This window comes from Pseudophryne corroboree, chromosome 2 (genome assembly GCF_028390025.1).
Source record: "Pseudophryne corroboree isolate aPseCor3 chromosome 2, aPseCor3.hap2, whole genome shotgun sequence".
Lineage (NCBI taxonomy): Eukaryota > Metazoa > Chordata > Amphibia > Anura > Myobatrachidae > Pseudophryne > Pseudophryne corroboree.
In genome coordinates, this window is record NC_086445.1 from 450509169 (window position 1) to 450525054 (window position 15886).

At 43.1% G+C, this 15886-nt stretch overlaps 1 protein-coding gene across 2 annotated transcripts in view; it reads right to left on the minus strand.

Moving 5' to 3' along the window:
• Positions 1–15886, minus strand: part of SPNS2 (SPNS lysolipid transporter 2, sphingosine-1-phosphate) — a 272325-nt gene that overhangs the window by 62892 nt on the left and 193547 nt on the right. For both annotated transcript variants that reach the window (XM_063953718.1, XM_063953717.1), the window contains exon 3: positions 1097–1233. In XM_063953718.1, the coding sequence (XP_063809788.1) occupies positions 1097–1233 (137 nt within the window). The remainder of the gene's footprint in view (positions 1–1096; positions 1234–15886) is intronic.

Consider the following 15886-nt stretch of genomic DNA (forward strand, 5'->3'; position numbering starts at 1 on the left):
CAAATTGTGCATATTGCCTAGTGTGTATGCAGGGATGTGTGCTTCCGTGTGTCGCATGCAACATCTTCTGGTCCGGCCAATCAGACAATATCGTATGCGGTACCATGTAGTGTAATGAAGGACAGAACAAGTTGTTGTACATTAAATAGTTTAGTGTGTACCGGCAATCTGGCATGGTGCAGGGCGAAGTGAAAATCCCTTCACCCATACCATTGGCCCGATTAACAAACATCCTAGTGTGTACCCACGCTAACTGAATCCCAGATGTGTCCAAATGTGCCCAGACATTAAAAGTTGATGCACTGTTTGTGGAATAACACCTATCAGTGATGATGTATATGCAGCCTCTATGTCTTATTTGTATTATTATTTTTCCACAATCTCCAATTGCTCCACTTGTTTTGGGTAAACCTGTTCACAATGGTAATGGGTAATCGGCTATGTGATAGTATTCATACATTAACCATTCTTAGTCCAAACCTATCCCAATGTGAATTTACAGTATATGTATTGAATAGAGAATGACTAATAATAGTAATGGGACTTAAAAAATTGACCACTAAATAGTATCTTTCATAATTACCAAATCAACTAGAATAACCTGTAATATAATGCTATTCAATAATTAACCATTAATTGATAACTATGTGTACATATAAGGAAACAATTAATGGCTACCTAAGCACACAGCAATCTGAGGAACCAGACGATGTCACTAGCACACCCTATGGCAGAGGTTCCCAAACTGTGTGCTGTGTCTCCCTGGGGTGCCTCGGGACACTTGCAGGGGTTCCCTAGTTTGGTGGTCCAGGACCAATTCAAATTATTCATGGTAAATATAATAGGCAAAACCAGTGCTGGCGGCTGTCAATCATAAAATATGTGGCCAAACAGAAGCAAATCTTGTCCCTCACCACACAACTGACCCTAAGGATGACATATAAACGCGATCTACTTAATTTTAAATATTTCTTTCTAAATTTCTCAATAAGAAATTTTTGGCCTAGGGGAGCAGTGAAAAAAATTCTGATATTCTAGGGTGCCGTGATTCAAAAAAGTTTGGAAACCACTGCCCTATGGTCTCTTCATACACTACCTGTTTGGAGATGAAGGAACTTGAGAGGGTGATTGCTGACCAGAAGAATATCCCGCAGCTCAGGATCACCTTTCTGTTGAATCGGTCTCCCAAGTAACCAAATATTGGAGCAGCCACCATGAAGCTACAGATGAAAACTGCCAAGAGAAAAGAAACAGTGATTGATTAACAATGTCACCGAGTATGACCATAAGGACTACACATAACTACAGGGTTTACCAACAAACACCTGTTAGAGCAACACACAACAAAGTGACTTGATCACAGGGTGTTCGTGACATGTGTTTTTTTCTAATTAAGCTAAAAAGCTTGTTTTCTAGAAGGCACATTGATTTAGGCTTTAAACACAGCAGTGGTGAAATGTATGACACAGAGAGAACGGCTCCATGCTGTGTCAGCTGCAGAGCAGTCGGCTGGAAACAGGTGGAGGTGCTGCCGTGCATACTGACACTGTAGTTGTACTGTAACATCATGGCTTCTATCACCGAGCCCATCCTGGGCCAGGAATATGACATCATATATTTACATATCATTTTCACAGCTGTAATTTTACTATTTTGTATGCATGATGGTTGTTGTGGAGCCAATGCCTTACGATTTGGAAACTGAAAGCTTGGATGTATAGCAGATGGTAATCGCAGTAACTTTACTTGTCATGCCTACATGTCAGACATCTGTAAATAGCTGATCCTTCTATGTATATGTCATATAGTAGCTGGATAGTTTAATGACAATTTACAGTTGACAATTACAGATTTTCTGTATATTGTTGTATTTATACAAACTACCTGCCGGGGCAGTCCATGAGACAAGAACCAGTCCTGGGGGGAAAAATCTGACCTGTGTTTGCAGTCACTCGTATTTGCATTATACTATTAGCACAGTGCATATGTGCAGAACAGGTCAGAGAGACTTCCCAAAATGCTGGAGAAAGCAGGAAGACAATGGTCTCTTCCCTCTTTTTCTCCAGCCCAGGCAGGCAAAAGGCCATCCAGAGATAGCGTTATTTGTTTGACGGAAGCTTTGCTTCCTCATCTATATAAATACTGTTCTTGCACATCACCCACTGAAACCTATCAAGGCAGTGGAACTGTGCACAGACAAATGAGAAGGCATTTTTCAGTATGCAAAATATAGAAAAGAAATACAGTGCATCCGGAAAGTATTCACAGCGCTTCACTTTTTCCACATTTTCTTATGTTACAGCATTATTCCAAACTGGAATAAATTCATTTTTTCCTCAAAATTCTACACACAATACCCCATAATGACAATGTAAAAAAAAAAAAAAAGTTTGAGATTTTTGCAAATTTATTAAAAATAAAAAACTAAGAAATCACATGTACATAAGTATTCACAGCCTTTGCTCAGTACTTTGTCGATGCACCTTTGGCAGCAATTACAGCCTCAAGTATTTTTGAATATGATGCCACAAGTTTGGCACACTTATCTTTGGACAGTTTCGCCCATTCCTCCTTTGCAGCACCTCACAAGCTCCATCAGGTTGGATGGGAAGAGTCGGTGCACAGCCATTTTCAGATCTCTCCAGAGATATTCAATTGGATTCAAGTCTGGGATTTGGCTGGGTCACTCAAGGACATTCACAGAGTTGTCCTGAAGCCACTCCTTTGATATCTTGGCTGTGTGCTTAGGGTCGTTGTCCTGCTGAAAGATGAACCGTCACGCCAGTCTGAGGTCAAGAGCGCTCCGGGGCAGGTTTTCATCCAGGAGGTCTCTGTACATTGCTGCATTCATCTTTCCCTCTTATCCTGACTAGTATCCCAGCTCCTGCCGCTGAAAAACATCCCCACAGCATGATGCTGCTACCACCATGCTTCACTGTAGGGATGGTATTGGCCTGGTGATGATCGGTGTCTGGTTTCCTCCAAACATGACGCCTGGCATTCATGCCAAATACTTCAATCTTTGTCTCAGACCAGAGAATTTTGTTTCTCATGGTTTAAGAGTCCTTCAGGTGCATTTTGGCAACCTCCAGGCGGGCTGCCATGTGATTTTCACTAAGAGTGGCTTCCGTCTGGCCACTCTACCATACAGGCCTGATAGGTGGATTGCTGCAGAGATAGTTATCCTTCTGGAAGGTTCTCCTCTCTCCACAGAGGAATGCTGTAGCTCTGACAGAGTTACCATCGGGTTCTTGGTCACCTCCCTGACTAGGGCCCTTCTCCCCCGATCGCTCAGTTTAGACGGCTAGCCAGCTCTAGGAAGAGTTCTGGTGGTTTCAAACATCTGCAATTTACGGATAATGGAGGCCACTGTGCTCATTGGGACCTTTAAAGCAGCAGATATTTTTCTGTCCCCTTCCCCAGATTTGTGCCTCGAGACAATCATGTATCGGAGGTCTACAGACAATTCCTTTAACTTCATGCTTGGTTTGTGCTCAGACGTGTACTCAAGGCCGATGCAAGGTATCTCTGCACCCTAGGCAAAGCTTCAGCCTAGCGCCCCCTAACCTGCAATCACCATCACCACCCACCACCTCCCGGATGGGAGATGCAGGTGGCCACTAGGTGGGCAGGGGTGAATTGCATTATTATACATATACAGAGAAAAGGGACAACATTCAAGTGACTTTTTAAAGTGTGATGGTATTCTGAAGACCGGCATCCTGTCCGCTGGGATGCCAACTACATCCCTTTAATTGTATGTGTATATATACACACATACATATATTTGTATGCTCTTTTTTGTGTTCCATCCCCCCATCTGTAAGTTCATAACTGACCCCCTCCTCCATATATACTGTCATGGTTTCTCTTACAGGTGTACTATGTAGTACAGCCTGATAGCGACAGCAGCACCTGATTAGACTTGCAGCAGCAGACAGCACAGTGTAATAGGAGGAGGCTGCATACAGAGACATCCTTCAGTTTTTTGCTAGATGAATTTCAGTAGCACCCTCCAGGGGCCGGCGCCACTCGGCAGCTGCCTAAAGCTGCCTAATGGTAGAGCCAGCCCTGCATGTACTGTCAAGTGTGGGACCTTATATAGACAGGGGTGTGCCTTTCCAAATCATGTGCAATCAACTGAATTTACCACAGGTGGACTCCAATGAAGCTGTAGGAACATCTCAAGGATGATCAGTAGAAACAGGATGCACCTGATGTCAATTTTGAGCTTCATGGCAAAGGCTGTGAATACTTATGTACATGTAATTTCTTAGGTTGTTTATATTTTTTATAAATTTGCAGAAATCTCAAAAAAACTTTTTTCACGTTGTCACTATCGGGGTATTGTGTGTAGAATTCTGAGGGAAAAATGAATTTATTCCATTTTGGAATAAGGCTGCAACATAACAAAATGTGGAAAAAGCGAAGCGCTGTGAATACTTTCCGGAAGCACGGTATATAGCTTAGGCTTTCTCCAGCTAGAAATAAACCGTAATATACAGTATGGTTCTCATGTGGAGCAGTTCTTAGCATGTTCTGTTACTGGCTGGTAAAGAATGCTGAAAGACATTTTAAATAATATAAGTTTTTTTTTTTTTTTTAAATACTTTTTATTTCAATTGAAGCGTATCAAAGAGTCACAACAAAGTACAATAATAAACATGGTTGATAAAATCTGTCACATGCACACTGATCTGTCATATATTCAAGACAAATTAACATAATAGTCTATTGTTAGGACAGAGTACAGTAAATGTCATAGCGAGGTTTCCTTCAAATATAGAAAGTAAATGAAATAGGATGAGTCCGGATCTATGCCCACACCCATACCCACACCCACTTCCCCCTATGATAAAGTGTCTCAGTCCCCTTTAAGCTAACCGGCCACGAACGAAACTGGGGGGTCCTGTTCATAAATTCTAGTTTCGTACCATAAAGTATTACGGAAACATTTCCACACTTGTTCCTTTAATGGGTGGGATAGGGTTTCTATGTAGCTTTCCCATGTTTCAAAAAATCTTTCAGTGAACTTTTCCTTTTGTAGGGAAGCCTCCAGCCATTCCATTCTGAAAATGTGAAAGATTTTCCCTAAAAAAAGTGATAATGGCGGGGCAGAGGGCTGTATCCACATTTGTAAGATGCATTTTTTGGCAGCTGCAGAGATCATCATCAATAACTTTTTAACGCCCTGTGCCATCCTAGTGCCTTCCGGCATCATACCAAATATTGCCCATTCCGGGGTGAGCGGTAAATAGTTTACTAGGTGTTGGGTAACATATTTCCATATTTGAGCCCAAAACCTCCGGATTATAGGGCACTCCCACAGACAGTGGAACAGCTCAGCTCGTTGATTACCACATCTAAGGCAGGACGCGTTTTCCAATAAACCCATTAGGTGTCTACGGTGTGGTGAGAGATATGTTCTGTGCCATATATTTAAAAAGAGTTCAGTGTAGGATGCAGCAGGTATCAGCCTGATGGACAACTCAAGATGTTTCAGCAAATTCGCTACAGAGAGGGATGGGAAATGGTCTGTCCATTGCGCTAGTCCCGCCGTTGTATCCGTGTATTGTAAGGGTGTGTGTAAGAATGAGTACAGAGTGGAGATAGCCTTGGATGAGGGGTTCCCAGCCAGCAACAATTTATCTAACGGGTTGTCATAGTCCTGTGGGGATAGTATTAAAATAATATAAGTTTGAAAGCCGCAGGTTACGGTTGTCCAAGTTAATGAGATAATCAGGGCCATCTTGGAATTATAAAGCAGCGCTGGCATATAAATCCTACGAGATCAAATTTGTATATACATTAGAAGTATATTATGTGGTGGTCGCAACTTCAAAATCACATGTGCAAATTGCATATATTAAACAAACAGCAACTGCGATCCTACTGTATGCAAAGCAGCTACGATCTTAAAACATGCGACCGTCAACAACAGTATCGCATTCACCTGGCTTACACTTGTGTGTGATGTGCAACCATGGTTTCTTTTTTCTTGTTACGAATGTTTATACGAACCAGTCCAGCTAACAAATGCATAGCGACCACAGACTAGCACTAGTCTAGAGGGGCATAGCAAAGAAAAAAAAAAACATTTCAGAAAAGGTAATGACTATGGCACGGAATGGGATAATTGAGGCTGGTGTTGTCTGGACTAAATGGTGCTATTTTCAAAGACAAATGTTATTACAGAGAAAATAACAAACAAACACAGGTTGCAGAACATATACTTAAAGTATGCCCCAGATTTCAGGTGTTCTGAGCGAGGTGTTGGTAGACGAGAGACAAAAGGTATATTTAAATATTAAGTCTAGTTATTTAAAAACACACAAAAAAAAACACAATGATTTTAACCCAATAATGCATGGAGAGAAATTGTGCAAACAAACCCAGTATTCTCTACCTTTCTCTTCTTGCAAACCACAGTAACCTATAGACCAGTGATTTTCAACCTTTTTTGTTATTCGCCGAATAATATTTTAAAATTGCCAAGGCACACCATAAGTTCCCCACAATAAAAAAAAATCCACATATACATTGGCCTACACAGAAAAAAACAATCACATTGCTCCCCACATAAATCATGTTGTTCAATACATAAATCATGTTGCTCACACATAAATCAATCACATTTCTCCCCACATAAATCCTATTGCGCCCCACATGAATTATTCACATTGTTCCTCCCATAAATCCTTATTCTCCCCACATAAATCCTAATTGTTAGCCACAGGAGAAATAACATAACAAATATTAGCCGCTTCCTGTCAGCTGTCCTCCTTCCTGTCCCTCAGTGGTGGGGGTTGTTCAAAGTGGAGTGCTGCGAATACTGAGCAGCGGGCAGTCGGGCAGGTGTGGATGTGGGTGGGCAAGGAAAGCTGTGTATGCAGGCAAGAACTGGAAGATGTGTATGCAGGCGGTGGGCTGGCTGGGTGGTGAGATGAGGCGGACGTGACCTATGATATCACACCGGCGCGTCTTCGAGGCATAGGTCACGGCCGGAGCACAACTAATCCTCTAAGAAGAGCCTGGGCCAACAGTTCACTCTGAAGGTGCAGGAAGCTGCTCTGGCTCCGCGGCACATCTTGCAACTGGTCGTGGCACACTGGTTGAAAAAGCCTGCTATAGACTAACATAATAAATATTTTCTGAGCTTTCCATTAAGAGCAAAAATACAGGGAAACAGCAAATACCAAGCCCTGCAGCATCCATTGCTTACGGTTTAAGATCAACTAGACAATTGTGAAAAACATATGAATAGGCACACTATAAGTAAGGGTTACTTCAGAGCTGCATGCAAGCCTGTTTTGCTAAGGGATCTTACAGTTTTTGCACGACTTATCTTATGCAGCCGAACATGGGTGGTCATTCAGAGTTGTTCGCTAGCTGCATTTGTTCGCTGTGCAGCGATGAGGCAAAAAAAGGCACTTCTGCGTATGCGTCGCAATGTGCACGCGCGGCATACTATTACAACGAACTATGTAGTTTTACACAGGGTCTAGTGATGCTTTTCAGTCGCACAGGCAGCCACAGAGTGACTGACAGGAAAAGGGCGTTTCTGGGTGTCAACTGACCGTTTTCAGGGAGTGTTCGGAAAAACGCAGGCGTGCCAGAAAAAACGCAGGCATGGCTGGGTGAACGCAGGCGTGTTTGTGACGTCAAAACAGGAACTGAATGGTCTGAAGTGATTGCAAGCACTGCGTAGGTTTGAAGCTACTCTGAAACTGCACAATTTTTTTTTGTAGTCGTTCTGCGATCCCTTCGTTCGCACTTCTGCTAAGCTAAAATACACTCCCAGTGGGCGGTGGCATAGCGTTTGCACGGCTGCTAAAAACTGCTAACGAGCGATCCACTCTGAATGACCACCATGGGCTTCTCTGAGCAATTATGGGTGAGTTAGAGTTGCATCCACATTTCCATTTGGTGGGGAAAGGGGGTATTCAATTAGTGCTGAATTTTCCGACAGTCGGAAAATCTGCACTTTTCACCCATTTTTAGGGCGAGTTACATTCGCCCTATTCAATGCTGGTGCGGATTTTTCGACTGGTCAAAACATCCGGCACTGGCGAACACCACGTGGATCGGCGAATTTGCTGTCGATACATGTGTTCTGTTAAAATTTGCAGGCGTTTTCATCCGTTTTTGCCCATGTTGATTCGACAAAAAAAAAAAAGGCATGGGCGAAAATGGATTAAAAACGGGCGAAAATACATGGGTCGAATTAGAGCCGATTTTCCGAATGTCAGAAAATGCGACACTAATTGAATACCCCCCTCGGTCAGATAAGGTGTCTAATAGCCCTTTCACTCCACAATCCCAGATCCAGCCCGGGTCACAAGCTATGTCACAGCGGCTTGAAACCCATTCGCACAGCTGACTGGACACGGTATATTGCTGGGGCTTCTCCCCTGCCAGCTCTACTATGAACATGACCTCGGTAAAATTTCTTTAAACATTAAGTGCACAATGAAAAATGTTAAGCCATGCCATGCGTCTTTTTCACTCAATAGAGGACTAAATTTATAAAAATAATTTTATTTATATAGCGCTCTTTTTTAATAGGACTCAATTTGCATCTTGTTTTCCACTGCTAAAGCAGTATATGTGCCTGTAAACTACTACTGGATTTGTGTACTATAGCAATGCACAAAAGACACTAATCTGAGGAAAAGGCACGAGACAAATGAAAAAAAGTAAATCTAGCAATTTTAAACAATTACAAACAAAAAATGTATTTGTAGTCTAATGTAGCTTAGTAAACAGTCTAGAGGTACCGTGAGCCTAGTTCATATTTGTACACAATGGCCAATTATCACGTAACGAGGCGATTATCGGCAGACTACCCATGTGCTGTGATCGCAATGTTCATGTGCGAAGGGGCCGCTGCAATCTCGCCCACAATGAGGATTTCATGGAGAAGTGATTGACAAGACGTGACCGTTTGGAGGTATTAATGGGGAGTCGTATGGAAAATGCAGGCGTATCATGGCCATTTTTGGGGCGTGTATTTGCAACCTTGTACGTGTGAAAACATGGCGTCTGAGTCAGTTACTGCTGTGTCCAGTCTGCGTAGCCATAGGCCAACCCTTAGCTCTCATAGTCTGTATACCGTCATTTGAAATGCCAACATGTCAAAATACTGACATGAGTTTCAGTTTTTTTGTGTCAATGTTAACATAGGTCTAAGTGTACCGCGTCCCCTCGCATGGCTCTCTGCGCTCGCCATGCTTCGGGCACTGTGCTTTGCTTCGGTTGGCACACTATTATATTCCCCCTTCAGGTCCACTGGGATGGTAAAGTATGAACAAGTCTGTTTTGGGGCAAAAATTACTTCAAAACGCATGTCGGCATTTCAAATGTCGGTATTCTGACTATGTCTATCAACTGCTACCCGTATAGGGATGTAGTTATGTCTTCTGACTGCCGATCACAATACCGACGCTGGGATCCTACCATCTCACAATCCCGACAGTCGGCATTCTGCCTGTCAGGGACTATTCCGACTCGTGGGTGTCCACGACACCCATAGAGTGTAAATAGAACGTGTGGCCCACAAGGGACTTCGTTGCTGTACCCCCCGCTGGGCATCTAAAAGCTGGGATCCCGGCATCGGTATGGTGACACATAGCCAACCCAATGTATAGAACAGCTTACAACATTCTAAGCCATGACCGTTTGCATTTCTCAGATTCCATTCCCTTATTACTGTAAATGTTAACACTGAGCTGTTATTTTGTTCATATGCTAATTATAGTTAATTTCCACAAAATATATAGGATGTAAATTAAAGTTCTGAAATGAGCGGCACATATACATACCATCATAACTTTGTTATTTCAGTAGCAAACAACTGAACAACAAGTACTTATTGTCTCTAGATTAAAACAGACTTGTCTGCTGCAGATGCATAATTTAAAACGCATACTGTACATCAGTAATTATTGAGAGAAGATGATGATGACGACATTAGTGATATACTCATACATCTTTTTTTTTTCCATGAAGTTTTCCATAATCAAAATAAATACAAACATACATACATAGGCAAGCACAACACTGACAGTAAATAAAACGTGATACACAAAATTGAATAGAGACATAAAGGAACAATGTTGGCAAAGAGCAAATCTGGCTTGAGCACAGGGAGATAAAAGATACTCAATACTAGGGCACGTAGTTGAAAGAATCATATATAAAATTACAAGGCATTAAACGTAAACAGAAAAGAAACGTAAAAGCAGGAGAGAAGTAAAGAAAGTGGAGGAGGAAGAAGAAGAAAAAAAGGGGGGGGGGGGGGGAGAAGTGGAGAGGGACAAAGAAGAAAGAGGCCTAATCCGGGTCCACGTTATAAACTGACAGTGTTGTAGGAGGTCTGAAAAGCCAGAGGGAAGAGTGTTATGTGGTGTGGTGTGATTGTATATGAACCAATCGCACCAAACCATGAGAGTTTTATGGGAGGTATTATGAAGATAAGCAGATATTTTCTCCATGGCCTCCACATGCCATATCTTATTCATGAGTTGCTGACAAGAGGGAAGGTCAGTGCATTTACAGTGTCTAGCAACTAGACAGCGAACCACAATTAAAATGAAAAGAAAACTTATCAGCATACTTATGAAGACCCCCTGGTGGACTGCCAAGGAGAAAAGACCAGGGTGACTTAGTGGTACCTTAAGAACTTCTGACAGGAGACCGGTAACCCCATCCCACAATGTGGCTACCTTAGGGCATGACCACCAGATGTGTAAATAAGTACCTTCTTCGCCGCAACTCCTCCAACAGCGATCTGAGACAGAATTGAACATTTTGCATAAACAGGCAGGTACTATGTACCATCTGTAATCGATCTTTAGTTCTCCTTAATAGAGACAATCAAGTACATAGACACCATCTTGCGTACCACGACCAAGAGTCTTTATGAGGCGGTGTCCCCAGGTCTCCTTTCCACTGGAGTTCATAAATAGGGGAATCTGGTAGTTTAACACATAGCCAGTGTTGGACTGGTGCATGAAGGGCCCACCGGGGTAATGCAGTGGTAGGAGACCATGATTAGGGGTGTGGCCAGTCTCCAGAGGGGATGTGGCCAGCTGCCACAGAGACTTGGCTAACTATTCGAGAGTACATGGTCTGGGCCCCAGGCAGTGAGGCTCACTGGAGATTAGACTGGCCCTAACCCTGCCCCTGTGGGCCAGTCTAACTCTGCATGGAGCAAGAGGTTGTAGAGGACAGATGATACCCTTTAACTCAGATCCAAGTTTTAGATTGCCCTAATAGAAAACGGTGGTAGGGAATGCTGGGTTATGTAGTGTCACAGGTTGCGAACCCCTGTACTGCACCTAGGGTTGCCACCCATCCTGTAGAATGCCGGATCGTCCTCTGTGTCTGTGTGAGAGGCGGAGCTGACACCAAGGCAGGTGCTTTCAGCCAATGGCTACTGGCAGTTACATCACGTGCAGGTGGCCGGCAGCATGCAGAATCACCAGCGTGACTAAAGCTGGGTACACACTTAACGACGTGTGTACCCAGCCGATAGCATGTTGGCGATATGTTGGCCGTGCCATACATACCGAACAATATATTACATGATATATAATTCCCAGACGCATTCGCCTGTATCCTGTAGTTTGCTTGGTCGTCCCGGGACGACCCGTGGCAGTGCACAGTAGTGGGTACACACTAGATGATGTGCCCGATATGACGGTCTGATCTGCTGGATCAGACGACATATCGCCTAGTGTGCAGTGCCTAGCATTAGTCACACACAGCAGCAGGCACACCACGCTGATTGTGGCAATGCCACCCAGCAGTACACAGGCAGATGCTGAGTGCAGGTTGCTGGGTGGCAGCCAGTCCACGTGTCCTTACCACAAGAACCTGTGGTCAGACTGAGACCAGTCCAACCATGGCTCTAGCAACTTCTTCAAAGAAACTCTGGGCCCGGCTGATCTATTCCCTGGCTGGACCTTTCAGCAGCTGAGCCAGGCAAGAGGTAGAATTAATGCTAGTTTTGAACCTAAATATTTCCTATTCACAGTATCCCACACTTGCATATTTCTTTCAGTCCCCAACACTTGTGATGTAATCTTGTAGTCTTGCGGTACAATAAAGCTGGCCATATACTTATGTGACTTCTCGGAGGGGAGAAGTTGCATATGATCACCCCCTGAACCTCCCGGTAGTTTCCCCGGCGGCAGGACCACATATGATACATCGATAAAAAATGTGCGTTAGAAGGGGCGTTTGGATGCCATTGCCACGCCTCCTAGATTTAGCCACACCCCCACCCAATCCTGTATTTTGCAAGAACAAAGTTGGCATCTCCAACTACACCATGGCCCTCATTCCGAGTTGTTCGCTCGCAAGCTGCTTTTAGCAGCATTGCACACGCTAAGCCGTCGCCTACTGGGAGTGAATCTTAGCTTATCAAAATTGCGAATGAAAGATTCGCAATATTGCGTAAAGACTTCTCTGTGCAGTTTCTGAGTAGCTCGAGACTTACTCTTCCAGTGTGATCAGTTCAGTGCTTGTCGTTCCTGGTTTGACGTCACAAACACACCCAGCGTTCACCCAGATACTCCCCCGTTTCTCCAGCCACTCCCGCATTTTTCCCAGAAACGGCAGCGTTTTTTCACACACACCCATAAAACGGCCAGTTTCCGCCCAGAAACACCCACTTCCTGTCAATCACATTACGATCACCAGAACGAAGAAAAAAACCTCGTAATGCCGTGAGTAAAATACCAAACTTCTTAACAAATTTACTTGGCGCAGTCGCAGTGCGAACATTGCGCATGTGCAATTAGCGGAAAATCGCTGCGATGCGAAGAAAATTACAGAGCGAACAACTTGGAATGACCACCCATATGAAAATATTTATAGATTTTATTTCTCTCTGAGCATCAACACATTATGGAATTTTCATAAAAGTCTTATTTGCTCTTTTATGTTTCCAGTATATGATACCTCTTTCAGTTACCAGTAGCAAAAGCGACCCTTCTTTCTCATGTACATTTGTCCTCTGGTCATGTGACTACTGCGGAAGCACCTGACAATAGGGGAACCACTGCTGCCTATCCAGTCTACCCCTATGATGATTATCTTCACGTTTTCCTCTAACTAAATCTATATAGTCTACAAAACCCAGAAAGCAAGTAAAACTACTCAAATGAATATGCTTGAACTGTTAACAGTTTGTCTATTGCGGATAAACATACAGGAGTTGCCAATGCACGGAAGCCTGTATACCGATTTTCAAGGTACCCCACCTTCATGCAGGTCCTACACTATCACAGAGTCTTAAAACCTGACTACTTCACTGCTGTTACACACATCATCTGCCTGCTAGATTTAATGTGTACCTGCCACAGACTTTATGGCTTTTAAAGGCACACTAGTCACCTATTGCACTGGCTCAAAGATGATTGCTAAGAAACAGCTGAGACAGGTTCAGGATAATAAAGTCCACACAGGGGTGCATGAGAAAGCTAGTGGCCACGGTTAATAAGAGCTAACCATAGATTAACCCCATCGTATACACACAGAGAAAAAAACCACAGCACTCACCACACCAGAAGCGGGGCACAGCTATGCACTTACCACACAGGGTGGGGTGCATGTACCCCACTTTTGTGGTGGAGAGTGCTGTGTTACATGCACCCCACCCTGTGAGTGGTAAGTGCATAGCTGTGCCCCGCTTCTGGTGTGGTGAGTGCTGTGGTTTTTCCTCTGTGTGTATATGAAGGGGTTAATCTATGGTTAGCTTTTATTAACCGTGGCCACTAGCTTTCTCATGCACCCCTGTGTGGACTTTATTATCCTGAACCTGTCTCAGCTGTTTCTTAGCAATCATCTTTGAGCCAGTGCAATAGGTGACTAGTGTGCCTTTAAAAGCCATAAAGTCTGTGGCAGGTACACATTAAATCTAGCAGGCAGATGATGTGTGTAACAGCAGTGAAGTAGTCAGGTTTTAAGACTCTGTGATAGTGTAGGACCTGCATGAAGGTGGGGTACCTTGAAAATCGGTATACAGGCTTCCGTGCATTGGCCAATCCACCAACTAAACCCCCATCATTTATTTATTTATTGAATTGTTGAGGATAAGCGAGTTTACTTTGGTGAGTGCTGGGTTCTTTGTTTGTATTTATTAGAGCGATGTGGTCATGGGCTACATGCCCCCCGCCCTGTGAGTGGTAAGTACAGCTGTGTACCCCACTTTTGTGGTGGAGAGTGCTGTGTTACATGCACCCCACCCTGTGAGTGGTAAGTGCATAGCTGTGCCCTGCTTCTGGTGTGGTGAGTGCTGTGGTTTTTTCTCTGTGTGTGTGTATATATATATATATATATATATATGTGTGTATGTATATATACACACACACACACACACTTACACAATCATTTTCTAAGCTTGAATAATTTTACAGCTAATATGGAGGGTAAAGCTGCTGAATCAGATTTGGGTGTGTCCTAGGGTTACCATACCCGACAAAATAAATATTGCTTGTGAACTCTGTGTACTTATCCCTCCATACAGCTTGGTCTTTCTACCCATATTCCCCAGACACACTGAGGATATCCTGAAAGGATGCACGGACAAGCAGCGATCAGCAGTATGTAACGGCTGCACTGGGGATTGCTGGGATCTCACTCCCATTCTCTGCTCAGGAGAATAAAAGACATATTTAGACATGATATACTTTACATCAGGCATGTAAAAAACTGTGGCCCTCCAGCTGTTGAGAAACTACACATCCCAGCATGCCCTGACACAGCTATAGCATTCTCTGACAGCAAAACTGTGTCAGGGCATGCTGGGATATGTAGTTTCACAACAGCTGGAGGGCCGCAGTTTGGACATGCCTGCTTTACATGAAAGGAAAAAGTACAGGGAAATAAGTATGCTTTGGGGAATTGTTAAATATAAGTGTTGAGATGTAAAAAAGGATATCTATTCTTTGCTCAACAATGAGACGCACACACACTGAAATAACACAATTGCTTGTTTATTTTCCTTGGCTGCTCTAGGTGTGATGGAGACATCTAATTACAGAAGCAAAACATCAAAATAATCAAAATTATTAATCTGCACAACTAAATGAAGTGAAATTTGTTTATAGAATGTGAGATATGAAATGTAAATACTTATTTGACAAACAATGTATTATAAAAAAACACATCTTTTATTTCAGAATAAAACAAAATTACAATTACAAACAGGAAAAAAGCTGAGCAGGCAGCAGCAGCAGCACATTCTGTTGCTGCATAGTTCCCACCTGGAAAACTCAATGGGGGAGATGCATCAAACCATGGAGACAGTGGAGAGAGATAACTAACCGACCAATCCGCTCCTAAAGTTATTTTCCAAACAGTGTGTAAAACGACAGGATCAGATTGGTTAGTACTTTACCTCTCTCCAAGGCTTGATACATATCCCCCAATATGTCCAATCACATTTCATTAGACAATTATTTTTGTTATAGGAACACAGATTCAAAACCTGTGAACCCTGGATACCACGGGATGTTATTCTGGCTTCGGTTACCACGGATTTATTAGAAGGACTGTAATAACACAGATGCATAAAACTTCCTATAATGGAAATAAAACAAATCATACAAATCCAATTATCAAACTTAGTTGCTTACTGGACTGGATTTGTATACTATAATCAAGTGGTTCCCAAACTGTGAGCCTAGGCACCCTGGCGTGCCTCGGGACACTTGCAGGGGTGCCTTGGATTGGTGGTCCAGGACCAATTCAAATTATTTATGATTAATGTAATAGGCAAATCCAGTGCTGGTGGCTGTCAATCATAGAATATGTGGACAAACACAAGCATATCCTGTCTCTCACCACATAACTGACCCTAAGGATGGCATATAAACAC